Here is a 26,162-nt window from a genome sequence, read left to right as displayed (position 1 = left end):
AAAATTATATATTTTTTTAATTTTAGTTAGTAAAAGTCTGTCCTCTCTTCCTTCATAAAAGTCCCTTAATGAATTCTTTCTTTGACCAACTCAGACTCTGCTAATGTCTTGGTTCCTTTCCTTTTACAATTATTGTGGCTAAGAACCCATAACTGTCCAACAAGAATTTGATGACACAATAAATGCATGCCAAACAATTCACTGTAGATATTGTTTGACCTAAAGGTGAGACACTTCATTTAAGGGCAGCATGGAGCAGTAGGAGGAAAAGAAAAGAGAGAAAATTATTTTAAAATAACAAAGATATATATTTATTAAAATGAATGAAAATATAAATATTAGATTTATGCAAATTTCTTTTTTAATGAGTTATCAAATAAAGGATATATGTTAAAAGAAAACTCCTTATTTTGTCTTCGTCTCCAAAATTCAAGAATGTTTGAAAAGTAGACAAATATATTTAAATTGGGTTAGTATAAAATATATTTAAATTGGGTTGACATTATCATCTATGGCAATTTCAATAAAATAATATATATATATGTATTTTTGTAGGTCAAGACTTTGAGTTTATTATTTTATGATAATCATATTTATTAAAATCACATAAAATAAACTAATAAAAAATAAACAAAAGGTAAAAGTCTCACAAATAAATAGATAAACTATCAAACAAAATTAGAAATTAATAAATTTAACACATTTTCTCAGCTCCCTAAAAATAGTAATAGTAACATATCTAAAACTTGTCTACTTATGGATAATATTGAATTAAAATATCTGGAACTAGACATCTGTCATAAAATATTCGATTGTCTAATTGTTCATAATATCACACATCAAGCATCTTCAAATGTAAAGATAAATTCCTTGTACATATGGTGTTCTAATTAAAGAAAAAATAGATATGAAATCTTAAAAGTGATGTGTCAAAAACTGAACAACCGATTTTTTTATTTATATATATTTTTTCTTTTTAATAATAAAGTATTCAAGTATCATCTTAATTATACCACTTCTACTCTAAAATTATTTTCTAGATTCTTAGAATTTAAATTATACTTTAAAATTAATTTTGAAAAATTAAAAATAAATCAAGTCATTACCAAATTTTAAATCCCAAATTTATGTATCACATAAAAATAAAATAAAGATTTAGTGCAACTATAACACTTAAAGAAAAAATATTAAAAATGATTTCGAGCTACAATTTTAACTAAACAAATAAATTTTAATTATTTCAAATAATCATAATTTTCAAAAAATTACGATATCTTGATATTAAAAACATTCTATAAACCCATATTTCCTACTAAAGTAATTCTGAAACAGTTATTTTTCCTTTAAGAAAGATAAATGACCCAGATAAAAATAATTCCCTTCCTTTTATAGTTCACATTAATTAATAGGATAGCATATTTGATTCACGTCTTGGGTTCTTAAACACTGGTTTTACACTCAAATCAATTAAAAGAAAATTATTCAATCATAAATACAATATTAAATTAAAATTTTTAATTTTCCATACATTGTGCTAAATTTTGGAATTGAGGATAAAAGTAATATTAAATTTTGAAAAACTTTAAAAAATTTTAATTTACGAGGATTATTGAAAAATGAATAAATATTATATTTATTATTCATTATGTATTATATTAAAATTTTAATTCTTACTGATAGTATTTTAGTTTTTCATTATTATATTTTATTAAATCTATAAAAGAATTAAAAATATTTTTTTAAATATCTATTTAAATATTTTAGCAATATAACCTGTAGACTACAGGCTGTAGTGGACCAAATGGGAAGAGGAATCGACATGGACTAGAGTAAAATCCTAGAAAGTTGTGTTAAAAGCCAAATCCTAGGACGTGTTTTACGTGAAGACAAAAGTGTGAAAGAATAGATTTAGCAATGAAGCTTCTTCTTTCTGTTTCCTATGCTTTACCACTCATTGCGTTGCTTTGCTTTTGTGTTTACTTCTACTCTCTCACTTTCACTTCTTCTCAACCCTCTCACCTTCCGGAATTCGTTTCCACCACCAATCACTCTTCTCTCTCTGCTTCTACACCTCCAGGTATATATCTGTATATATTCATTGCTGCATAATTTTGCCTCGTTAAAACTATATACTGTTTTATCATTTTAATAAAACATTTAATTAGTAGTTTTGATTTAAGTTAGCATCAAGTTTCTGAGGTTTCTGCAATCATAAGACAACTGTAATTACAGTCACATCGGTTATATTTATCTATAATTTCTTGTTTTGTCAAAAACTGAAGACTGTACGGTTGCATCAGTTGTATTTGCAGTGATTTATATCAAAGATTGTGATAAAATTACAATTTCAGCTTAACTTTTATGATTTATGATGATATGTAAGTAGTGATAGAGGTTGTGGAGAATTGTGGTGAAAAGAAGAGAGGAATAGGCAGAGAGAAGAGCTAGAAAGTGAAATGATAAAGGCTTTTATAAGCAAACTTCATTGTAAGAACAATGACTTGAGACACAAGGCGTGCTCAAGCCTAGTGTAGTAAAAAAGAGAGAAAGGTGGAACAGAAAAGGAGGTAAAAAGTGACATTGTGACACATTACAGAAAATGAAAGTATGTTAAATATTTTATATTATTTATATACTTGCTTGCTTGTGAATTTTGCCCCAAATCGTCTTCTGCTTACACAATTTAAGTAGTTACATTTTATTTTTCTATTGGCAGTATATGAGAAGCTATGTGATTACTCCGATGGCAAATGGGTTCCTACCAAAAGAGGCCCTTTGTATAATAGTAGCACCTGTGCTAAAATTTATAAAAACCAGAACTGTGTATCCAATGGAAGGCCTGATACGGGGTTCCTTTACTGGAGATGGAAGCCAAGTGAGTGCCATCTTCCGAGGTTTGATCCTAACACTTTTCTCCAACTCATAAGCAACAAGCATGTGGCTTTTGTTGGGGATTCTGTGTCCAGGAACCACCTAGAGTCCCTTCTTTGCATGTTATCTACTGTTTCAAAACCAAAACGTGTTCGCCACCAAGGTTCTCGTTGGTGGCTATTTCGTTCTCACAACGCAATCCTGTCCTACTATTGGTCCCCATTTCTTGTAGAAGGTGTTCAAAGAAAAACCCGGGGACCACCTTATAACACTGTGCATTTGGATCGTGTTAATATGAGGTGGGCAAGGGATATGGATCAAATGGACATGATTGTGTTGTCCTTTGGGCATTGGTTTTTGGTTCCTTCGGTTTTCTACGAGGGTGGTAAAGTTTTAGGGTGCATGAGCCATCCTGTTTCTAATTGCACCGTTGAGATTGGTTTTGATAATCCAATAAGAAGGGCTTTGAGGACTGCTCTTAATAGCATAATTGAAAGGAAGGTCGGTAAGGGAAATGGTGTCCATGTGATTGTAAGAACATATTCACCTTCTCATTTTGAAGGTTCTTGGGATAAGGGAGGTACTTGTTCAAAGACCAAGCCTTATGGAATTGGAGAGAGGCAACTTGAAGGGGAGGATGCTCAGATAAGAAGGATTGAGATGGAAGAAGTGGAAAACGCTAAGGCAAGAGGCAAACAATCAAGAGGGTTTATGTTGGAGGTACTTGATGTAACCAAATTAGCATTGTTGAGACCAGATGGCCACCCTGGTGCCTATATGAATCCTTTCCCATTTGCTAATGGGGTTCCAAAGGTTGTGCAGAATGATTGTGTACATTGGTGTTTGCCAGGGCCTGTGGACACATGGAGTGAGGTTTTAGTGCAGATGATGAAAACCATGGCAGAGTAGCGAAGGAGTGAAAGATATAAAAAGGTAGAGATTAAGAAATTTTTGTCTGTATAGATAGAAATGATGATATATTGAGAACGGAAAAAGAAACAATTTTATATTGAAATGGAACAATTTTAAAATTGTATATCAAATCACAGCATTTTAATTTGTAGTTGTGTGAAAAGTAACAATAAAATATCTGTCATACATTACCTTTCACAATAAAAAGGAATTGATAAGACCACTATACTGTTGCTAAAAAATCAGGGGTTACATATTATAAAAAGGAAAAGAAGTAAAATGCATTTAAGAGTCAAATCACCAGGTTGCATATTTGCAGGTGCCAATGGCATAACTTTATTTGATATTGTCATTCCTTAACTCCACACTCAAACGTGAGGGTGCATCGACCACCCCACGTTTGCTTCGAAAATGACTGAACCGAGATTGAGTCGGGGGCTTAGTTAGGTAATCTGCAATCTGGTCACCGAGGGAACATAGGCAACAATAACTTGATTTGTAAAACTTGATCTTTGATATAATGAACATCTAACTCAATGTGCGATCTAGCATGTATAACTGGATTTGAAACTAAAGCCTGTGCACCAGTTTTCACACCAAAGAATAGAAACCTTCGGAAAAGATAGCCTAATTCCATTAAAATAGACATTGTCCAAGCAACATCAGCAGCTAAATCAGCCAGATCCCTATATTCAGACTCTACTTGATCGAGACACCATCCTTTGCTTCCTGGAGGACTGTGAAATGACAGTTTCTCCAAGGAAGATACAATTTGCTGCTACTGATCTACCATAATCAACATAAGAAAAACCATTTAAATTAAGGTCTGAAAAAGGTTTAATGTGTAGACACAATAATTTTTAGTTCCTTGCAAGTACCTTAGAATCCTTTTTATTCCTTGCCAATCGTGAACGGTAGGAAAGCCCATATATTGACACAATTTTGGTCACATAGTAGGCAATGTCAGGTCCGGTGTTTACTATGTATTGTAGTCCTCCAACTTCTTGCCGGAAGAAGGATGGATTTTTCAAGGGTTCTCCTTCAGCTGTGACTTGTTTTCCTGTTACCATAGGTGTTGGGCATACAGAGGCATTTTCCATATTAAACTTTCTCACTAAATCTGATATGTACTTGCTCTGCCTTGAATACATTCCACTTTCATACCGAGAAAATGATGTAGGCTTCAAGATCTTTTAGGGAAAAAGGCACGTTCAGCTGTTTGATGAACTTGTTTGGAAATTCACAATTGCTGCCTGTTACTAGTACATCATCAACATAGATAAGAATGAAGGTGACATGATGCTTCTCCCTAAGACAGAAAAGAGAGGAATCACTTCCAGTGTTCTGAAATCTCCAAGTTAACAGCGCATTCTTGAGTCTTTCAAATCATGCCCTTCGAGCCTGCTTCAACGCCTTTGTTAATTTGCAAAAAGTGGGGTTGTTGACTAGGATAAATGAAACCTTCTGGTTGGTAAATGAACGCAGTTTCTTTGAGATAAACATTTAAGAAAGCATTATTTATATCCATTTGTCTAACCTCCCAGTTGAAGTATACGGTCATTGATAGTGTGATCCTCACTGTCCTTGCCTTCACTACTGGGCTAAAAGTTTCTTCGTAGTCCAATCCTGCTGCTTTTTGAAATCCCCTTGCAACCAGTCTAGCCTTCCTACTTTCTATTGTTCCATCTGCCTTGAACTTAGTTTTGAACACCCATTTAGAATCTATGATGTTTTTCTTTCCTTCATATGGAACTAGTGTCCATGTGTTATTTGAGTGTAGAGCCTTGAATTAATTTCCATAGCTTGTTTTCATTCTGGTTTCCGCATTGCTTCAGCTGCTAGCTTAGGCTCTTCGTCATTGATCTCCTTCTCGACTGCTCCCTCTGTTTTGGCTTGAAGATTTCATCTTTGCTTCTAGTATACATTCTATGAGTATTTATTGGATGTGTTGGTTCTGTATCAGCTTCTGCGTCAGTATGATCAGTAGTTTGATTCTGCATTGACTGTCTCTCTTGAGTGATACTTGTTCTAAATCTGTCAATTGATCACGCACTGAGGTGTCAACTGGAGAAAAATTTACTGTGTTTAGGACTGCTATCCGGAGGAGTTACCTGTCGCTGCATCAATTTGAGGAACTTTCGCATTTTGAGAACTGTTGGATCATTTAGAGACAAAAGGATAAGAGAAGTCAGCAGGCTCTCTTACTACTTCAACAACTTTCTTAGTGTTCAGAAACCATCATGGAATGGAAAATCAGTTTCATTGAACACAACATTTCGCGATATGATAATCCTTCCACTTGAGTTCATGCATTCATAGCCCTTGTGATGACTGCTCTAAGCAAGAAACACACATTTGGCAGAGTGATATTGGAACTTATGTTAGTTGTAATACTTAAGACAAGAGGATAACATGCACACCCAAAAGGCCTTATAAATTATACTCTGGCTCCTTATGAAAAAATAAATTACAATAGGTTTGGTTTTCAACTACTGAAGTAAGTAGTCTATTTATCTAGAAACAGCAGTTGTAAATGTCTCCGACCAATAATGTAATGGCTTTTTAGCTTGTGCTAGCATTGTTAATCCCAATTCCACTTTGTATTTGTGTTTTCTCCCAGTCCTTATATTTTGTGCAGATGTGAATGGACAAGACATTTCCTGAATCTTTTGCTAAATTTTGAAAATATTTGTATTCTCCTCCACCTTCACATTGTAGAATTTTGATCATTTTTCTCAAGTTTAGAAGGAATAATATTTTCTTCTATTTAAATTATGAGGTCATTAGACCTATATATACATGAGTTTGCTAGTTATTTTAGGAAATATGGACAACTAATTCTAGAGAAACAAATCCCTATGATTGTGGGATTGTTTCTAAATACATAATCCTAATATTAATAGTAAGATACAGCTGTGATACAAAATAAAAATATAATAAGGATAAAATATAAAACTTCCTAAACAGTTTTGACACTCCCCCTCAAGCTGGTGAATAGATGTTCTCCATTCCCAGCTTGGATATAATTCTTTCAAAGTTACTGCAGTTCAGTCCTTTGGTTAGTATGTCTGCAAGTTGACTCTGAGTGGACACATATGGGGTGCAAATCAAGCCACTGTCTAACTTTTCCTTGATAAAATGTCTGTCCACCTCGATATGTTTAGTTCTATCATGCTGTACTGGGTTGTGGGCTATGCTAATTGCAGATTTATTGTCACAATATAACCTCATAGGTTCATCCCACCTTATCTTCAAGTCTTCCAATATAATCTTCAGCCATAGAAGTTCACATATTCCTTGTGCCATTGCTCGAAATTCTGCTTCAGCACTTGATCTAACTACTACACTTTGTTTTTTACTCTTCCAAGTCACTAGATTTCCACCAAGGAAGGTGCAGTATCCAGTAGTTGATCTCCTATCCACAACTGACTCTGCATAATCTGCATCCGTGTATGCTTCAAGACGAACACTTTTGTTTCGTTTGAACAAAATCCCTCTTCCTAGAGTCCCTTTTAAATACTGCACAATTCTAAGGGCAGCTTGCAAATGTGCCTCCTTTGGTTGGTGCATAAATTGGCTGACTAGACTCACAGCAAAAGCAATGTTTGGCCTAGTGTGAGATAAGTAAATAAGCCTGCCCACGAGTCTTTGGTACATTTCCTTGTCCACGGCATTATCCTCCTCCGCACTTCCCAACTTTATATTTGGATCAACTGGAGTACTTGTTGGTTTGCAGGTTGTCTTTCCTGTTTCTCTAAGCAAGTCAGTAATATATTTTTGTTGAGATATGAAGATTCCTTTCTTGGAATGGACCACTTCAATTCCCAAAAAATATTTAAGTCTCCCTAATGTCTTAATTTCAAATTCCGTGGCAAGACATTGACTTAACGTTTGCTGCTCCTCTTTGTCATCTCCAGTTATTATAATATCATCTACATACACCAATAATATTGTTACTCCTCCTGAAACTGAATGTTTGATAAATAAAGTGTGATCTCCTTGGCTCTGTTTGTAGCCCAAACTTGTCAAAACTTTGGTGAATCTTCCAAACCATGCTCTTGGGGATTGTTTCAGCCCATATAGAGCCTTTTTTAGCTTACAAACGGTTCCAGCAGCAACCTGTCCATCATAGCCAGGGGGCAACTCCATGTATATTTCTTCTTCAAGGTCTCCATGTAGGAATGCATTCTTCACATCGAACTGCTGCATATCCCAATCATGATTTGCTGCTAATGACAATATTACTCTGACCGTGTTCATCTTAGCAACCGGAGCAAATGTCTCCAAGTAATCCACTCCATAGGTTTGAGTGAATCCTTTGGCTACTAACCTTGCCTTGTAACGCTCAATAGTCCCATCAGCCCGATACTTTACAGCGTATACCCACTTACACCCTACTGGTTTTTTTCCAGTTGGTAAGGTGACAAGCTCCCAGGTCCTGTTCTTGTTTAGTGCCTCCATTTCCACATCCATGGCTTGTTTCCATTTCCTGTCAGATAATGCTTCAGATACAGAGGAAGGTGTGGGTGTAGAGTTTAAGTTTGTGAGAAAGGTTTTATGGGTAGGAGAGAATTTTTCAAAGGATAGGAAATTTGATAGACGGTAAAGTGGCTGTTGGGTGCAGGTTCTGGTTCCCTTTCTAAGGGCAATAGGAAGATCCAGGTTTTGATCCTCCTGTGCTTCTGAATTTTCCAAAATAAACTCATTAGAATTATTGGAATTTCTAGGATTAGAAACTGTTACCTCATGTAAAGATGGTAGGTTGGATTCTTGGACATGGATAGATTCTGGAACGACCTTTCCTCTTCTTGAATATACCAGATTTTTTCCGAATTTCCCACCACCATTAGGTGCAGATTCAACTGCTGATTCAGGTGCTTGTTCAGGAGCTGATTCAGGTCTTGCTGCTGGTTCAGGTGCTTGTTTTGTTCTTGTCTTAGTTTCAGGGACAGCAATGCTATTTGTCCCAATTTCAGGTCCAAATGCCATATTTGGAAGCATGAGAGGCTCATCTTCCTCTCTTACATTCTCCCCCTGAAGATGAGACTGGAAGTAGCTCTCTTGTTCGTTGAATGTGACATCCCTTGACACAAAGAATCTCTTTGACGGGGGTGAAAACACTTGTATCCTTTTTGTGTGGTTGAGTACCCTAAAAATACACATTTGACAGCCCTAGGGTCCAACTTTCCCCTTTCATTACTATGAACATGCACAAAGGATACACACCCAAATATTCTAGGTTGGAGTTTATTTGTAGGGTTTAGGTGTGGGTAGAAGGAGGATAGGACTTCCATGGGGCTTTTTGATGCTAAGATTTTAGAGGGTAACCTATTGATTAGGTAGGTGGCAATAAGAAGGGCTTCCCCCCAAAATTTCTTAGGGACATGATTTTGAAAAAGTAGAGCTCTAGTTTGGTCTAATAAGTGCCCATTTTTTCTTTCTGCAGTCCCATTCTGTTGGGGTGTGTTAACACATGAAGACTCATGAATTATCCCTTCCTTTTGGCAAAAAGAGTTTAGCACTAGGTTAAAGTAGTCCTTGGCATTATCAGACCTAATTCTCTTGATATTAACTCCAAATTGATTTTTAATCATAGACACAAACTGAACAAAAATGGAGCTAACCTCAGATTTATGTTTCAATAGGAAAACCCAAGTCACCCGTGTACAATCATCTATGAAGGTTAAAAACCACTTAGCACTTGAGATATTAGGAATATTAGCAGGACCCCAGACATCAGTATGGATAAGGAAAAAAGGGAAATGACTCATTTTATTACTAATGGGAAAAGGTACACGCTTATGTTTCGCAAGCTCACACACCTCACAATGGAGACTCTCCACATTTAAATTCTGAAACAAGGAAGGGAAGAGTACTTTTACAACTTGAAATGAAGGGTGTCCTAGCCGACAATGATATAGTTGAGCTTTCTCTTTATTGGTCATGGTGGATTCAGATATGAGAGAGTGACTATTGATACCAAGATTAGGATCCTCCATGTAGTATAGGCCATTCCATTCTCTAGCATGTCCAATCGTCCTCCCTGAGTTCTTGTCCTGAAATACACAATAGTTGTTATGAAAAACAACGTTACAAGAGAGATCTTTTGTGAGTTTCTGTACAGAAATCAGATTGGTGGACAATTTAGGGACATCAAGGACATGTTTTAATGTTATAGATGGGCTTATTTGGACTTCTCCTTGACCTGCAGCAGTTATACATGTTCCATCTACTGTGGAAATTTTCTTATTGCTAGGACATGGGATATATGTGGAGAAGTATTTAGGTAGAGGGGTCATATGGTCAGTAGCACCTGAATCTAGTATCCAGAAATGGGTAAAGGGTGTATCTGAAGCAGTAAGTCCAAAAGAAAATGGAAACTTACCAGAATATGTTAAGGAGCACATACCTGAGGGCTTCTCCAATTTACTAAGGAAGGACCTTACCCTTTCTATCTCTTCATGATTCAGCTGGACAGATTCTTCTCCTTGTCCATTAAGGATGTGTGCTTGTCTTTGTCCTTCCCTTTTTGGAGGGCCTCCTTTTTTGCCCCATTCTCTGCTTGGGGGTTCTCCATGTAATTTCCAGCACTTTTCCCTTGTGTGGCGCGGCTTGTTGCAGTAGGTACACCAGACTTCCTCCTTTTTCTCTATATTGGAAAACCCGCTTTTCTTCTGGTTAGTTATCATGGCTGTTCCTCCTTCAGCTTTCATTGCTGAGCTTTCAGTAGTTGGGGTCTCCAACATCAGTCCTCTCCTGCTTTCTTCACTTTGAATAATGGCTACCACTTCATTAAGCCCTGGGACTTTCTCTTTTCCCAAGATTTGGATTCGAACCTGATCATATTCAGGATTCAGGCCTACCAAGAAATCATAGACTCTATCTTGTTCAATATACTCCTTAAGGATTGCTGAGTCTTCTGAACATTTTGCTTTTATAACTCGATAGTGATCCAATTCCATCCATAGGGACTTGAGTTGATTGGCATATTCTGTAACAGATTTGTTTCCCTGCTTGGCAGCCACAGTTTTCACTTTTACATCATATATTTGAGCAGCATCCTTGGCCTTAGAATAGGTTTGTTCTACTGCCTCCCAAATTTCCTTTGCTGATTTAAGGAACATGCAGGTATCACTGATTTCTGGGACCATTGAATTCCACAGCCATGCCATGATCATGGAGTCTTCTTCATCCCATGATTTGAACTTGGCATCCTGTTCATCAGGGGCAATATCAGTCAGGTGACTGACCTTTCCTTTTCCTTTCAAGATGGTTCTAATGAGTTGAGACCATTTGAGATAATTTTTTTCATTTAATCTATAAGCAGAATGAACATTCTGCAATTCTCCAGCAGTTTGGGATCTGTCCCCAATAGGATTCACGATCTCAGTGATCTCAGCCATCACAGTGATGAACAGTAGCGGCGGTGAACAGTAACCGTGATGAACAATGGCGTGGTGAACAATAACTGCGGTGAACAGTAGCCGCGGTGAAGGCTACACAGCAATGAAGGCTGCGATTAGGCCAAGGTTGTGCAGCAATGAAGGCTGCAGCAAGGCTCAATGTTGTGCAGCAATGATGGCTGCAACTTAGGGTTTTCAGGCACGGTCAGAGACTCCTAAAGATCAGGAGCTCTGATACCATCTCAAGTTTAGAAGGAATAATATTTTCTTCTATTTAAATTATGAGGTCATTAGACCTATATATACATGAGTTTGCTAGTTATTTTAGGAAATATGGACAACTAATTCTAGAGAAACAAATCCCTATGATTGTGGGATTGTTTCTAAATACATAATCTGATGGAGGAGGGCCCAAGCTCCCCACACGATGAAAGCCAAGCCTCCAAGACTAGACGGTCTAGCCTATGATGAGGAGCGTCTAGACTCAAAAAGGAGCGTCTAGGCCATGATGAGGAGCGGCTACATAAGGAGCGTCTAGGCCATGATGAGGATTCCTTCTAGACCGTCTAGCTTCACATACACATGGGTCAAAGCTACGGTTTTGGGAAGAGAAGACCTTTGTAATTGTTACATAAAGGCCCATTAGGGGTGCTTAGTAATTAGAGTAGTGTAGAAAGCATATTTGTGTGAACATTCTAGAAAGACCATGGAGGGGGGTGAGCATAAAAACTAGACACACCCCTCCCCATGTGCTCATTTGTGCACCCATGTGCCATGTGCACCCATGTGCTTCACATTTACATTTCATTTGGCTAGCATTAGGGTTGCATTATGGTCCTCCTTAGCCTATAAAAGGAGGAGCCTACACCTTGTATTTTCAAGTTTATTGTGAGTAAAGTTATGCTGCCATTTTGTGCCAAGCTTTGCTTCTCCTAGAATTCTAGGCTCTAAACTTCACTTCCTTCACATCTCCTTGGGCTGGCCGAACCTCCCTATAACCATACCTATCATGCACCTTCAAGATCAACACCACTCTTAGGAGGATCTTGCTCACCTTCATTCATTGCTTCCGCCCCATTACTCTACATTGATTCAAGAAGAACTTCATGAAAATGCCATCATTTGGTATCAGAGCTTTGGTTCTTCAAGATGAGTAGCTCCTTGTCTTTTCAATTTTAGTTCTTCTTTATTTGATATTGTCATTTACTTTCCTTACTTGTCTTGCTGTTTTTTATATTTTAATTTGTTCTTGGTGTGCTTTGTGGAAGATCCAACCGAAGCACTCTTGTTCAATTGATCTTGAACAAGTTCTTGTGCAATTTGTGATAGGATTCCATACACCTTTGTGTTGCTATTTTTCTTTTAGGCTTTTGAGTCTTTATTGCTTTCCTTATTTGGTTCATATTATGCTTTGAGTCTTTCATTTTCTGAATCTATACATGTTTTGTCAAGTCATGTTCATCCATATTGTCAATAATTCATAGTAGTCCTTTTATTTGGCTTAATTGTTTCTTGATTTTGGGTCTCTTTATTTGCTTGAATCTGCTGTTCTTTGCTCCTTTGGTGCCTTTTTAATTTTTAGTTTAAGTTCATATTGTGTTTAGATCCTACACAATTCTATTTCACAAATTTCCATTGTGTCTAAACTTTGGTATCTTGCTGTTTTTGTTTCCAGTTTTCAGATTCCCCTGTTTTCACCTTCTCTGTTTTGGCTGTTTTAACCCAGAAAAATATTTCCACTCATAGGAAAATTTTGATTCTCTGGAAAATGCAAGTTTAAAGTGTTATAGAAAGGACAAAAAAAGAATTAGGTCAAAAGAAGCAACAGAAAAAAAATGATAAATCTTTTAAAATCAGAGTGCAAATCTAAAGCGCTCTAGCTGGCCTAACCGAACACCAAAATTGCAAAATTTATTAAAAAAAATGGTGCATGCGTTTTGAGTGATTCCAAAGCCAGATTTTAGATAAGATCCTGAATCTCTTGCATATCAAATTTCAGAGTCAAATTTTAAATATACAGCTCAGCATAAATCGGGGAACAAACACGTTTTCTGGCCCACAACATTTTCCAGTGGTGCTGTTTTTTTATTTGGTCATCTAATCTAGTGTTTTTCTTTAGGAATTCTTTTGTGTGCCAACCTTTAATTGAGTACCTTTATTTGTTTGCTTTAATTTCTTGAATCTCTTTCTAGTTGTCATAATCTAAATCCTTTTGGTGGTACTGTTTTTATTCAATTAAATTTGTTTCTTGCTTTTGTTCTTTGACCTCTAAATTTGGGTGCTGGAATTTAATTCTTCTTTGGTGCTTATGTGAATGGGAACTTGATTTGGTTACGGTTTAGCCCTTTGCTAGGTGCTGGAAATTGGAGGATTAAAGGCCATTATTCTAATGAGAAGACAAGGCCAAAGCCGAAAACAAGCATTCTTGAAATAAACACTACAAACACTTGGAAGATCAACAAGCAAAGACAACAAGGAAGTGCACTAACCAAAAGAGGATCAACAAAGGGAGTTCTCTTATTTCCTTTGCAACTTGGCTTATTGTTAATTACCTTGTTAATTACGTTTTAGACGGTGAGTGTGTCTTCAAGGGCTCAAAATGTCCAAGAAGCCTCACCTAGGGCCGAATAGTATAGCAATTCTTGATTAGTAATTGTTACTTGTTTGTAATTGTTTTTCTTGCTTTCATAGCTACGCTTTGCATGGTTAGTTTTGTTTAAATTTGTGTTAAACCGACTAGTTTTGTTGAATAGATAGCTTACATTGTTTTCTTGCATTTATTTCTCAACTTATTTGTGTTCTAAGTGTTTCACTAAGAGAAAGTCTTGTGTGAAGATATTGGAGGATAATTTTTGGCAAGGAAAAGGCTTGGTATTTAAGTAGTCCTTTGTGACTCACCTCCCTTACCTGGAAAACTACCTTCTTTAACTTTCCTAAACTTTCTTAAAGTAAAACACCTATATACACAAAGCTTTAGCCATGTCTTCTTCTCATTCTACAAAGTCTATTGGAAGTGAATTAAAATCTTTAAAAACTCTTTTGAAAGAAGTTTCACAAACTGTGCAATCAATTGCATATAGACAATTGGAGAGTGAGACTAAACTTAATGTTTTGACTAAAGCAAAGGATGAGAAGTCTCACATTCTAAAAAAATTACCTTCTCATGCATATATCTCTAAAGATCATGATTCTTTTGGGGAGGGAAGCATTAGAGTAAATGATTATTATCAAGCACCCCCTAGAAGACATAGAGGAGATAGAAAAGAACAAGAAAACCCAAGAGAGGTTAGGGTAGACCAACCCCATTTCCATGGAAAAGAAAATATAGAAGCTTGCCTAGATTGGGAAATGAGGGTAGAAAAATTGTTTGCTTCCCATAAAGAAAGAAAGGAAAGAAAAATACAAAAGAAGAGAGGGGAAGTCGAAAGGGAAGCTAAAGAAAAAGAAGAAAAAGAAAAGCATGAGAAGACCCTTGAAGAACAAAAGGCGTGGGAGAAGAGTGTTCCTTCCCACAAGGTCATTCAACAAGACCAAAGATTTAAAAATACCTTTGAAAATATGTGTCTTGTTGAACAACCTCAAAGCCTTACCTTTTGTAAAGGAACACTTGCAAGCCTAAGTGAAAAAGAAGAGTCTTTAAAAGAAGCTTGCATAGATAAAAATGAAATAGATTATTTCTCATATGTGCTAGGATATCACCAAGTGAATGTCAAGTTTTTTATAAGCATCTACAAAAACAAATTTTTATGTGAAGTAGGGCCTAAAGAAACTTGTCATGTCTTATTGAGAGAACCATTGCAAAGTGTACAAATCCTTATAAACAATGGTTGTCACAATGAGACTATCCTTACACATAAGAGAAAGAGTCTTCATGAAGGAGAACTCATGGGACAAATTAGAGTTGATAAAACTCTAGAGCTTTTAAAAGGAAAACTTTTGTCCCCCATGAGAAAAGAAGTTCAAAGACATTACCTTAGGTACAATTCTTGTTTTCAAACTACACCCAAGGCAATGTCTCATGAACTTTATACTCCTTCACCTTTTGCAAATGATCCTTGGGAAGATATAAATTTCATATTAAAACTCCCTAGGACAACAAAAGGTTGTGATTCAGTCTTCATGGAAGTGGATAAACTCTTCTTAAGAAAAGTGACAAGCCTCCATGATTTATTTTCAAAAATAAGGGATAGAGCTCCAAAATTTGAAAACATAGCTCTCCCTTCTATGCTTCACGAAATCATGAGGGACACCCACAATTCTTGGGATAAGAATCCTTTTCCTTTTATGCATGCATACAATGGAGTAGTCCACAAGATTACTCATATCTCTCCATTTGAAGTTGTATGTGAACATAGTCCTCTTGCCTTTTTAAAGTTGTCACCATTTCCTAAAGGGATTATGCCTAAGGAAAAAGTAACTACTTTTGGAAATTTTAGAAAACATAAGAGGATTAGAGGGCACCTACAACCATCAAAAGGGAAGCATTGTGAGAAGTTGACCAAAACAAGAGAAAAACAAAGATGGCAACTTCACACAATTAATTGTTCTCCAAATACTCACTCTAACTCCTTTGCTTTGTTTCAAGATTCTCATAGGTTGATATTTGATCCGGGAGGACACACCTTGACGAAGCAATATTAATAGTAAGATACAGCTGTGATACAAAATAAAAATATAATAAGGATAAAATATAAAACTTCCTAAACAGTTTTGACAATTTTATTAAATGGATTTTCAGCCATACTTTTCAATTGAATGAAAACTAGTAGAGTTTCAAATTTCTGTTTCAGAGGATAAATCGAAGTATGTCTACTAAAATCATCAAGTAAATGACATAGTATCTAAAACCAGAGGAGGAATTTCTTGGTTCTGAATCCCACACATCTGTATAGACTAAATCTAGAGGTTCCAAGGCACAAGTGGAAGAATTTTTAAAAGATATTACTATTCACTTGGCAAAACTACTTATTCTTGATGTTGTAATTTGATGTCATTCACCTTCATTCCTCAAAGATGAAATTCATAAGATAATTTTTCAAACACTGATTCCTAAGATATCTAACAAATCATCCAACAATAAGCATGAAACGAAAATATCAAGAACAAGTACAAAAGAGAATTATATATATATATATATATATATATATATATATATATCACCAAGAATACATTTGATCAGAGTAGATTACATTCAATCCCAATTTGAAAGCAATTATTCATTCATGATAGCTTCTCCAATCTTCATTCCTTATTTGAATTGCATAAGAAGGGCAAATTCTTCTCGTAAGAACAAAGTTTTCTTGTTTTTTCCCAGTAACCTTCGTAATCCCCCTAATTTTGTCCAACTTCTTATGTTTTAACTCTGTTCCAAAATTGATTTAATGAAATCCAACTCAAGCGAGCCAATCTAGCTTAGGCAAGATATATCAGTACTATTTTAGCTTGGGCGAGCCATTCTAGCCTGAGTGAGTTTAGTACTGCATCATTAACTTAATCTGGAAAATTTTCGCCTGAGCTGAATCTTCTAGCTTGAGCGAAATGTTTCCTTTAAATTTCCCTTCTTTACTTCTTCTTATGATCCAATCTATAAGTCTTTCCTTTCTTTTTTTCTAATGCTTCACATTCATATGAAATTTACACAAAAAATGGAATTAAATTTCTTCATTTGTTTCCTGGTTCAAAGTATTGGATTGAATAATTCTCCTATTAGGATAATTTTCTAATATTAAGCAACAATTAAGTTCTAAAGTGTTCAATTTTCTCAATTATAAATACTACACATTGTCACTTATCAAACTTGTTCATAAAACAAAATAATACGAATGAAGTAAAGAGAGAAAATAGGAAAACCATAAAAAGAAAAAGGATACATGAAAATAGCATAACTAAATAATAAGAAGTGAATAGTGTGAAGGATAATTTCTTCCTTCTCATATAAATGCAAAATATTAGCTTCTTTATAGTATAATTCCAACAATGAGAAAATGATGTGAAAGAGAATTCTTGGTAAGAAAAATGTTATTTATAATTTCTAATTATAACGGGTTGTGAGTTGAGTGTTGTGTAAATATCGAGTTTATTTGTGATTATCCCATTCTAAACTTGATTATAGGAAATTTGTGTTAATTCCCAAAAACTTATAGGTTTCTGATTAGTTTCAATCTTAGTGAAAGCCAAGGCTGAGATTTGAAGTGTGTTACCATTGCTAAGAGCTAAATTGGTCTTGCATCATGATCAGAGAATTCTTGGAGGTGGTTGGAGTCATGAGTGACATGATTGCTAGTGCCACTATCAAAATACCAGTCAGGATCTCTGACTGAATTTGGGCTAGCAACAAAAGTATTATAATTCTGTCCTCCATGCTTCTGCATTTCCTCTAGAAATTGTCTCATATATGCACCTGACATTTTGGCTTGTCTCGATAGGAACGACCTCTACCTCCTCCTCCTCCTCTCCACTCTCCATTATCAAAAGATTGATTCCCCTTTTTGTCAAATCTGGTAGCAATATTTGTAAAAATTGTTAGATTTGAGAAATTGCTCAGAAGGTCTATTCTGTTCTCAAAAGCAAGTACTTGTGTCTGCATGTGAAACCCATGCTAGATCAGGCTTATCAAAGAGTTGCACAACAATAGCATTATTTTCACTATCTAATCAAGAAAGTGTTTGAATTATGATATCATTGGTTGTGAAAGAATTCCGTTGTGAGTGCTGTGAAATTCTGATTTAAGAAGTGTAACTCTTGTCCTACTAAGTGTTGAGCATCTTCTCAACTGAGTTGTAATATCATGTGTCAGAGTTAAAGCCAAGAAATTGTTTATCTTTGCAAGAAAAAACTGGTGAGAATATTTTTCTGTTTTGTGGTTGAAACTTGTCAGATCTTGATAGCTCTAGTTACCAAGATAGGAAAAGGCAAAGATGGAGAAATTTATATATATATATATATATATATATATAAATTTATATATGTATTGCACTAATTTTTCCGCCATACAGTGATGATGCGTTGAGTTAGAGTCGAAAGAGTATTTTGTTTTGTCTTTGGTAAGAAAGTAGTTACCAGTGATTTTAATTGAGGACTGATTGTTTATAATAATAGATAGAAAAGATTTCCATACCGATATATATATAAAAAGGAATTCTTTATTATAATCCCTTTTGAGTGTATATAAATTTTTTTCCATTCTATCCTTATTTAATATATTTTATTTATTAGTACCATAAATTATTTTGTCATTTCAAATAAATTGTATTAAAAAATAAAATTATTTTTTAATTTTTTAAATTAATATTAATATACAATTTTTATACGCAAATGAACTTTTCACTCTTTCCTTGTTATCTTATTTTAAGACAACACCAGAAAGAAAGAACATATCTTCACATCAAATCTCACGTATCAAATAAAATAATTTTCATTTTCAATCACTCTCTTCACTCCATTTCAATCAATTCATTATTTTTCTTTCCTATGTTAGTTTTTGTTTTTCAATTTCAACTCATTCAAAATTATTTATTTATGTATTTTAAATTTCTATCATCCTAAAAATGAAGTAAAAGAAAAAAATGTGGGTTGCGCTTTGTTTCCGTTGGTACATTATATATGGAATACATATTTATGACAATAAGTTTGGAGAGCCAAAATAATATATTTAAATTAATTTTAGAAAATTAATTTAAACTTACCATAATTAAACTTGCAAAATTAAAGCGAAATAATTGAAAAACGGTTAGATTGAAATTTTATCATATAATTTTTTTAAAAATAATAGTAAAAAAATAATATGGATTTTAATTTTTATGCTAATATATTACTATGAATAAAATAATTAAAATAATAATTTTTAATATGTAATTAAATAAATAAATCATAATAATTTATTTAAAGTATTAATTATCACATCGTCAATAAATAAACTATTTAACATAGTAAATGTAATATATATATATATGCAAATATTATTATTAATATAAATTTGAAATTTCCTATTTTAAATATATTTGGTGAATAATTTTATACCGAAAAAAATAGTATTAATTTATATGAAATTAGATAATAGGTTTTTAATTTAATAGAATCTAATAAATACAATATATTGTCGATATAGAATTTAATTACACCATTTAAGCTGATTGTATACTATATTTATATTAAAATTATATATTTAGCAATTCGTATTCTGAAATCCGGAATATATTTAATTCATACTATTATTGTTTGTTTCCATTATATAATATATATTTTTACCTCTCCTTCGTTATATTATTCTATTTATACTTCTCTCTCCTTTTTTTTTCTCTTTTTTAATTGTTAAAAAAATATAAAAATATTGTAGAAATAGAATTTCTCGTTAGTAAATTATTTTTTAATCATAAAAAAGGTTGACCTTTAGTTAACCATGGTTCAGATCAGAAAAATATAGACATTGGTTTTATTTTAGGGAAGTTCTTTAGTGTTTTTAAATATTGAAGGATTTCTTACACTATTACAGAGGAAATCTCTGTCCTTTAATATGTCCCAACTCATTCAATTATTTGCGCACAAAACAACTTAATAAAAAATCTTAAACTTTCATACTCTTTTTAAAACAACCTTTTCAATTATTGGAGAGGTCGCAAATGATGTTTATCATTGTTGGTTTTTCAATATTTAAAGTGCAAAGTCTTCAAAGTAGGTGAACAACTAAAGTATCCAACATCTTTCTACAATCATCCAACAAGTTAAACCTAACAAGGCTTATGTCCCTTACAACAACACTGCTTCGGCCTTTCAATTTTTGTAGCATAGAGAATAATCAATTAGTACAATGTCTAAGTTAAAACAAAACTAACAAATTTAAAATATTGTATAAAAAAACTTTAACAAATTAACAATTTTTTTCCAAAATAACTCCATTTTAAAAAAAATACCCAAATAAATTCATTCCACTTTCATTTTCAAAGTATACATGTTTATATGTGAAATAAACCTTGGTCCAAAAATCGATTTCCATGAAGTCGAATCACTGCCTATTTTTTCAAATTATTTTGAAAAATGAAAAAAAAAAAAGAGAGGAAGATTCTGTAGTATTGTTCTTTATTGAGTATTTAGCTTCCCGAATACTGAATTTTAAATCTGTGAATAGTGAATAGATCTAATTACATAAATAATATTGGGAGGATTTATTTGAGTAATTTTACTTTTAAAAAGGTTTAAGCTAAAAAAATCACAAATTAACTTGTATAAACTAGTTGATAAATTTGTTTTATTTTTACTTTTAAAAGATTTTGTGGAAAACTTTCCACATATTTCCATTACCATTCTAAAAGCCTGATTCTATTACAATTTCAAAACATTAGAAAGACAGAGAAATCATAGAGATATCTCTACGTGTTCTTATAACCAAATACCCCAAGAAACCTGCTTCTCTCAGTCTCTATCCTCCTTTTGACTTTCACTTCACATGATCAATGCAACAAACAAAAAAATACAGTGTTTTTCTTCATTCTTCTCATTTGGAAACACCAGAAGGAACGCAAAAAAAAAGGGAGAATCATAAGCAAGAAGGAAGGCTTTTAACATGGGAACTATTGACTTTTTCAACAGAGACAAATTCCTCTCCCTCATGAAGAGACTTCTTCCATGGACTCTTTGTGTCCTCCTTCCCATTTCATTCTTTTACCCTCTACCCTTTTCTCCATCTCTTAATCCTGATCTTCCCCTTTCCACCACCAACAACATCACGTACCATTCTTCTCTTTCTGCTTCTACTTCTGCTACTCCACCTTCTCATGCAGGTATGCACACTCTCTTCTTAATCAATAAGGTTCTCATTTTTTGTTTCTCTTGACTTGTAAAGTTCTCACTTTTTCTTCTTGTAAATATTTATTCAAATTTTCGTCTTTTGGTCTAACTATTTATATGTATCTATAGCAAGTGACAACTAAAATTGTTAACTGGGACCAAATTTTTCAGGACATGTTTGTTTCTGTTTTTAATTTCTGGTTTTACTTTTAATTCACAAAACTGTTATCCTGTTTTGAATTTGTTTTTCTGTTTTCATAGGTTTGCATAGAAACAATCAATGTACTTCTTTTAGTTTTCTGTACTGATCTTTGAAAATGGAAAATAAATAGACTATTTTATTAATTCAAATTGAAAAGAATGAAACCAAGAAATCAATATCTATAACAAGACTTAAGTATTTAGAAAAAGCAAGAATAACAAGTGGAAGTTAAAAAACTTTAGGGATAAAACTCAATGGATGATTTCATGCAAAAGAAAAAAACACCATATAACTTAACTGTAATTCAAATTATGCTTTTTGTGCCTTGAATTGTAATATGATTAGCAACTTGGGATGTGTTACAAGACTTAATTGTTCTTCCTTGCAGAAAAGGAGAAAAGTAATGAAACTAGATGTGACTATTTCAATGGTGAATGGGTGAGTGACAGCAGGGGTCCTTTGTACAATGATACAACATGTGGTACTATCAAAGAAGGAAGGAACTGCATGACACATGGAAGGACTGATTTGGGTTATCTACAGTGGAGATGGAAACCCACTGAGTGCAATCTTCCAAGGTTTGAGCCTAAAATTTTTCTCCAACTCATTAAGAACAAGCATGTAGCTTTTGTGGGGGACTCTATGGCCAGGAACCAATTAGAGTCCCTTCTTTGCATGTTAGCAACTGCTTCTACTCCTAAACTTGTCTACAACAACAAAACAGGGAAGGAAAACCAGTTCAGCCACTGGCACTTTCCCTCATTCAATGCAACCATTTCCTTGTATTGGTCCCCTTTTCTTGTGCATGGTATTGAAAAATCAAGCACTGACCCTAATAACAATTTGTACTTGGATCATGTGGATGAGAGGTGGGCAAGGGACATGGACCAAATGGACTTGATTGTGCTGTCCTTTGGGCATTGGTTTTTGATTCCATCAATTTACCATGAAGGAGATTCAGTTTTAGGTTGCCATTACTGTCCTGGTCTTAATCATACTGAGATTGGTTTTTATGATGTGTTGAGAAAAGCCCTAAGGACCACCTTTAATAGCATAGTTGAGAGGAGAGGAGGCAGAGGCAATGGAATTGATGTGATTCTGACAACATTTACACCACATCATTTTGAAGGAGAGTGGGACAAGGCTGGTGCTTGTCCAAAGACTAAGCCCTATAGAAATGAGGAGAAGCAACTTGAAGGAATGGATGCTGAGATGAGAAAGATTGAGATTGAAGAAGTGGAAGAAGCCAAGGCAAAAGCCAGAAGAAGATTAAGGTTGGAGGCATTGGATGTGACCAAATTAGCATTTCTGAGACCAGATGGCCATCCAGGTCCTTATATGAACCCTTCTCCATTTGTTAATGGGAATGCAAGGCATGTGCAGAATGATTGTGTTCATTGGTGCTTGCCTGGACCTATAGACACATGGAATGAGATTCTTTTGGAGATTATGAAGAACTGGGAAAACCAACCAAGGACTGAAGACTGAGATATTTCTCATATCTTGTTGGTTGATTGTATTGGATAAGAGCAAGGAATGGTTTTGTTTATTCTTTTCTTTCACAGTGGATAGGGAAATGTCACAAACATTATATAACAATCTTCTTTAAATTCTAAACAACTTAACACTCTGATTTCTAATGCAGAAAATTTGATGGATCCTCTCTGTCTCTCCCTATCAGTTTGAGTAACTACCAATAAATATTGCTTTCTCATGTTTTCAAGACTTCAGGTTATACAGTAACATGCATTGTATTAAAGAATTTAACTTAAATTATGGTCAAACTTCAAGAAGAGGTTAAACTGTATCAATACACATTCGAATTTGGGACAGCATGTTTTTCATCTAAATATTTGATTACCTAACCAATTTAATACTCTTCTTCTCACCACTTATTGGCATTTTAACATTATCGTTTAAATTTGAAGATCCAGCAGAGAATAAATCTTCAAAGTATATCAAATATTTGGCATTTGCATACAGATAAGGTGTATTTTCTTGGAAGAAAGTTAAATTGAAAGGTTCCTCATAATACACATTGAAATCAACTCAACATAATTTGAATTGCTGTGTCCAAAGCAAAGAAATATCCCTACTCAAAGTTCATAGAAATTCTACATTACTAGTGTCTCAATCATTACATGTTACAAGGTTCTAAAGCTAAGAATCCAAACTGGAAAAAAAAAAAAAGCAATACTTTAATTTATTTTTATTCGTTACAAGAAAATACTTAGACTTTGTTAGAGTTTTTAAGATCCAATTTATATTACATATAGGTACTAATTAATATTTTGGGCTGAGTTTAAGTAACTTTACAGAAGTCGACATTAATTCGTTACTATGTTTAAATTGATTTTTAATTAGTAATTTAAAAGTCCGTTTTAAGTTATCATTGGGCCTAGTCATTTTTTCTTTGGCAATTACTTCCTGCACCCGATCATTTGCTTCCTGCACATGACGAAAATTTCAAAATCCAACTATGCCCTTGTCTTCTTTAGTTTGAAAAGCTGTGAAGGTTTCTTTGGAAAAGCTGTGACGGTGGTGCTTTGAGTTGGTTTTCTTCTTTGGTGGTGCTTTGAGTTGCGTAGGAGGTGGATTTATAGTGGTGGTGGACGGGGTCGTTTGCACTTTGACATTGTTGTGAGGTAAAAACCGATTTAAGCTTCTTTATCACATTTTGTTCGAGCTCAGGTAGTGACGGATACCGATATCTGGAAGTCTTCTTTTATCGTTACGGATGTAAGCGTCCGTAAGTCAGTAACATTTTCTGCACCATATCACTGCATTACGGATATAATTACCCGTAATTGTATTTTGAATTATGGATATCCATATCCAGAATAGTTGACTATTTTCCGCAAGCTAAGTAAAATTTTTTTTTCAGCATTGTGAATGGATACACAAGACTCATACATGGGAATTTCAGGAGAGATTGATTTGTGTGATGGATTAGATGATGTTGATATGGAACAGTCTATAACTTACAATGCGTTAGATAATGAAGATATGACACATAAGTGTAGTGAGGCATTTGCTAATCGGTACAATGCTAGTTTGGTTTCATTGTCCATGATACAATCATTGACTATTTTTTCGTTAAGAATCCAACCACCAAGTAACTTCACTCAACACCGAATCATTGCAATTGGGCACGTCCATGGAAATCATTTTGTCCAAGTATACCCAAAACGTCCATGTAAAAGTGCTAACTTAAAACTTGTATTATGTAACTTATATTTATTACTTTTATAGGTGAAGTTGAAAGTTGGTTGTCCTATTCCACCTACAGATATATTGTGGGCATCACATTGTTATCCTACAGCCCAATCTTGGTCAACATACTACACTAGCCGGATGCAAATTTACACACAAATAATGTCCATTAGACGATATTTCTAATCTTAAACATTTGTAATAGATACGTAATGTTTTTGTTTTGGGATATTTTAATAAATGTATTGACTACATTTGTGATGCATTTATGCATTAATATATGTGATGTATTGACTACACAATGGTGCCTACGAATGGATTTATCCGTAACCCAATATTTGTGCCTATAGATGGATTTATCCGTAACCCAATATTTGTGCCTATGGATGGATATATCCATAACCTAATATTTGTGCCTATGGATAAAAAAATCCATAACCCAATATTGATGCTTATGGATAAAAAAATCCGTAAGTCATACAACTATTTATGGATGGAAAAATCTGTAAGTCATTAACATGTCTATGGATGAGGGTTGGGTGCAGGTCTCTAATTAACATTCATCACTTGACCATGATAAGGGCACTTTGGTCTTTTCACGTCTATGATCAGGTGCAGGGAGAATGTGCCTTTTTCTTTTCTGTTATTCATGTCAACTGTTTTAGGTATTATGTTTTCTATATATGTACCTCTACTTTTACTATTTGAAACTTTTTGCTCATCTCTCTCTCTCTCTCTCTCTCTCTCCTCTCTCTCTCTCTCTCTCTCTCTCTCTCTCTCTCTCTCTCTCTCTCTCTTCTCTCTCTCTCTCTCTCTCTCTCTCTCTCTCTCTCTCTCTTCTCTCTCTCTCTCTTTTTTTTTTTCTCTCTCTCTCTCTCTCTCTCTTCTCTCTTCTCTCTCTCTCTCTCTCTCTCTCTCTCTCTCTCTCTCTCTCTCTCTCTCTCTCTCTCTCTCCTCTCTCTCTCTCTCTCTCTCTCTCCTCTCTCCTCTCTCTCTCTCTCTCTCTCTCTTCTCTCTCTCTCTCTCTCTCTCTCTCTCTCTCTCTCTCTCTCTCTCTCTCTCTCTCTCTCTCTCTCTCTCTCTCTCTCTCTCTCTCTCTCTCTCTCTCTCTCTCTCTCTCTCTCTCTCTCTCTCTCTCTCTCTCTCTCTCTCTCTCTCTCTCTCTCTCTCTTCTCTCTCTCCTCTCTCTCTCTCTCTCTCTCTCTCTCTCTCTCTCTCTCTCTCTCTCTCTCTCTCTCTCTCTCTCTCTCTCTCTCTCTCTCTCTCTCTCTCTCTCTCTCTCTCTCTCTCTCTCTCTCTCTCTCTCTCTCTCTCTTCTCTCTCTCCTCTCTCTCTCTCTCTCTCTCTTCTCTCTCTCTCTCTCTCTCTCTCTCTCTCTCTCTCTCTCTCTCTCTCTCTCTCTCTCTTCTCTCTCTCTCTCTCTCTCTCTCTCTCTCTCTCTCTCTCCTCTCTCTCTCTCTCTCTCTCTCTCTCTCTCTCTCTCTCTCTCTCTCTCTCAACCCTAAACTACCATTCAATCATCACAACCCTCAGTCTTAAGAACAAAGTTGAATTCATCATTGGTAATCATCCTTGCCCTTTGAAAGATATCCCTATTTTTGCAATAACATGGTGGCTTCCTTGTTAGTTCATTTTGTTTCTCTCCCAATTAGGCAAAGTATAATATGGATGAATGTTGCTATTGATATCTGGAATTATCGGAAAACCCAATATTCTCAGGGTGATTTATCTCGCATTTCTGATTTACAATTAGAAATTTCATTTTTAAATCAAAGCAA

The 26,162-nt window shown here is 34.6% G+C and overlaps 2 protein-coding genes across 5 annotated transcripts; both read left to right on the top strand.

Annotated features, from left to right (window-relative positions):
• The first annotated feature begins 1,863 nt into the window (after positions 1-1,863).
• Positions 1,864-17,882, top strand: LOC137810654 (xyloglucan O-acetyltransferase 1-like). Of its 4 annotated transcripts, none has more exons than XM_068612040.1 (3): positions 1,864-2,077; positions 2,717-3,804; positions 17,425-17,882. In XM_068612040.1, exons 1-2 carry the CDS (start codon positions 1,915-1,917, stop codon positions 3,778-3,780), a joined length of 1,227 nt encoding a protein of 408 aa, XP_068468141.1. In that variant the 5' UTR covers positions 1,864-1,914; the 3' UTR covers positions 3,781-3,804; positions 17,425-17,882. The 4 variants fall into 4 exon arrangements, with proteins under 4 accessions (XP_068468141.1, XP_068468140.1, XP_068468142.1 ...); XM_068612039.1 differs by having other exon boundaries at positions 17,399-17,882; XM_068612041.1 differs by lacking the exon at positions 17,425-17,882 and adding an exon at positions 5,873-6,374.
• A 2,632-nt stretch (positions 17,883-20,514) lies between these two features.
• LOC137810653 (xyloglucan O-acetyltransferase 1-like) lies at positions 20,515-22,829 on the top strand. The gene is made up of 2 exons (XM_068612037.1): positions 20,515-20,962; positions 21,560-22,829. Exons 1-2 carry the CDS (start codon positions 20,746-20,748, stop codon positions 22,657-22,659), a joined length of 1,317 nt encoding a protein of 438 aa, XP_068468138.1. The 5' UTR covers positions 20,515-20,745; the 3' UTR covers positions 22,660-22,829.
• The last annotated feature ends 3,333 nt before the right edge of the window (positions 22,830-26,162 follow it).

The sequence above is a fragment of the Phaseolus vulgaris genome, chromosome 2, assembly GCF_000499845.2.
Source record: "Phaseolus vulgaris cultivar G19833 chromosome 2, P. vulgaris v2.0, whole genome shotgun sequence".
NCBI classification, from domain to species: domain Eukaryota; kingdom Viridiplantae; phylum Streptophyta; class Magnoliopsida; order Fabales; family Fabaceae; genus Phaseolus; species Phaseolus vulgaris.
Note: the sequence above shows the minus strand (reverse complement) of the source record. Positions and strands in the feature narration are given on the sequence as shown.

Bases quoted from the DNA above. Each gene is read 5' to 3' on its own strand.
- LOC137810654 (XM_068612040.1), top strand. From the start codon at position 1,915: ATGAAGCTTCTTCTTTCTGTTTCCTATGCTTTACCACTCATTGCGTTG. The intron at 2,078-2,716 runs GTATATATCTGT...TTCTATTGGCAG, and splicing joins CTCTGCTTCTACACCTCCAG to TATATGAGAAGCTATGTGAT.
- LOC137810653 (XM_068612037.1), top strand. From the start codon at position 20,746: ATGGGAACTATTGACTTTTTCAACAGAGACAAATTCCTCTCCCTCATG. The intron at 20,963-21,559 runs GTATGCACACTC...TCTTCCTTGCAG, and splicing joins TACTCCACCTTCTCATGCAG to AAAAGGAGAAAAGTAATGAA.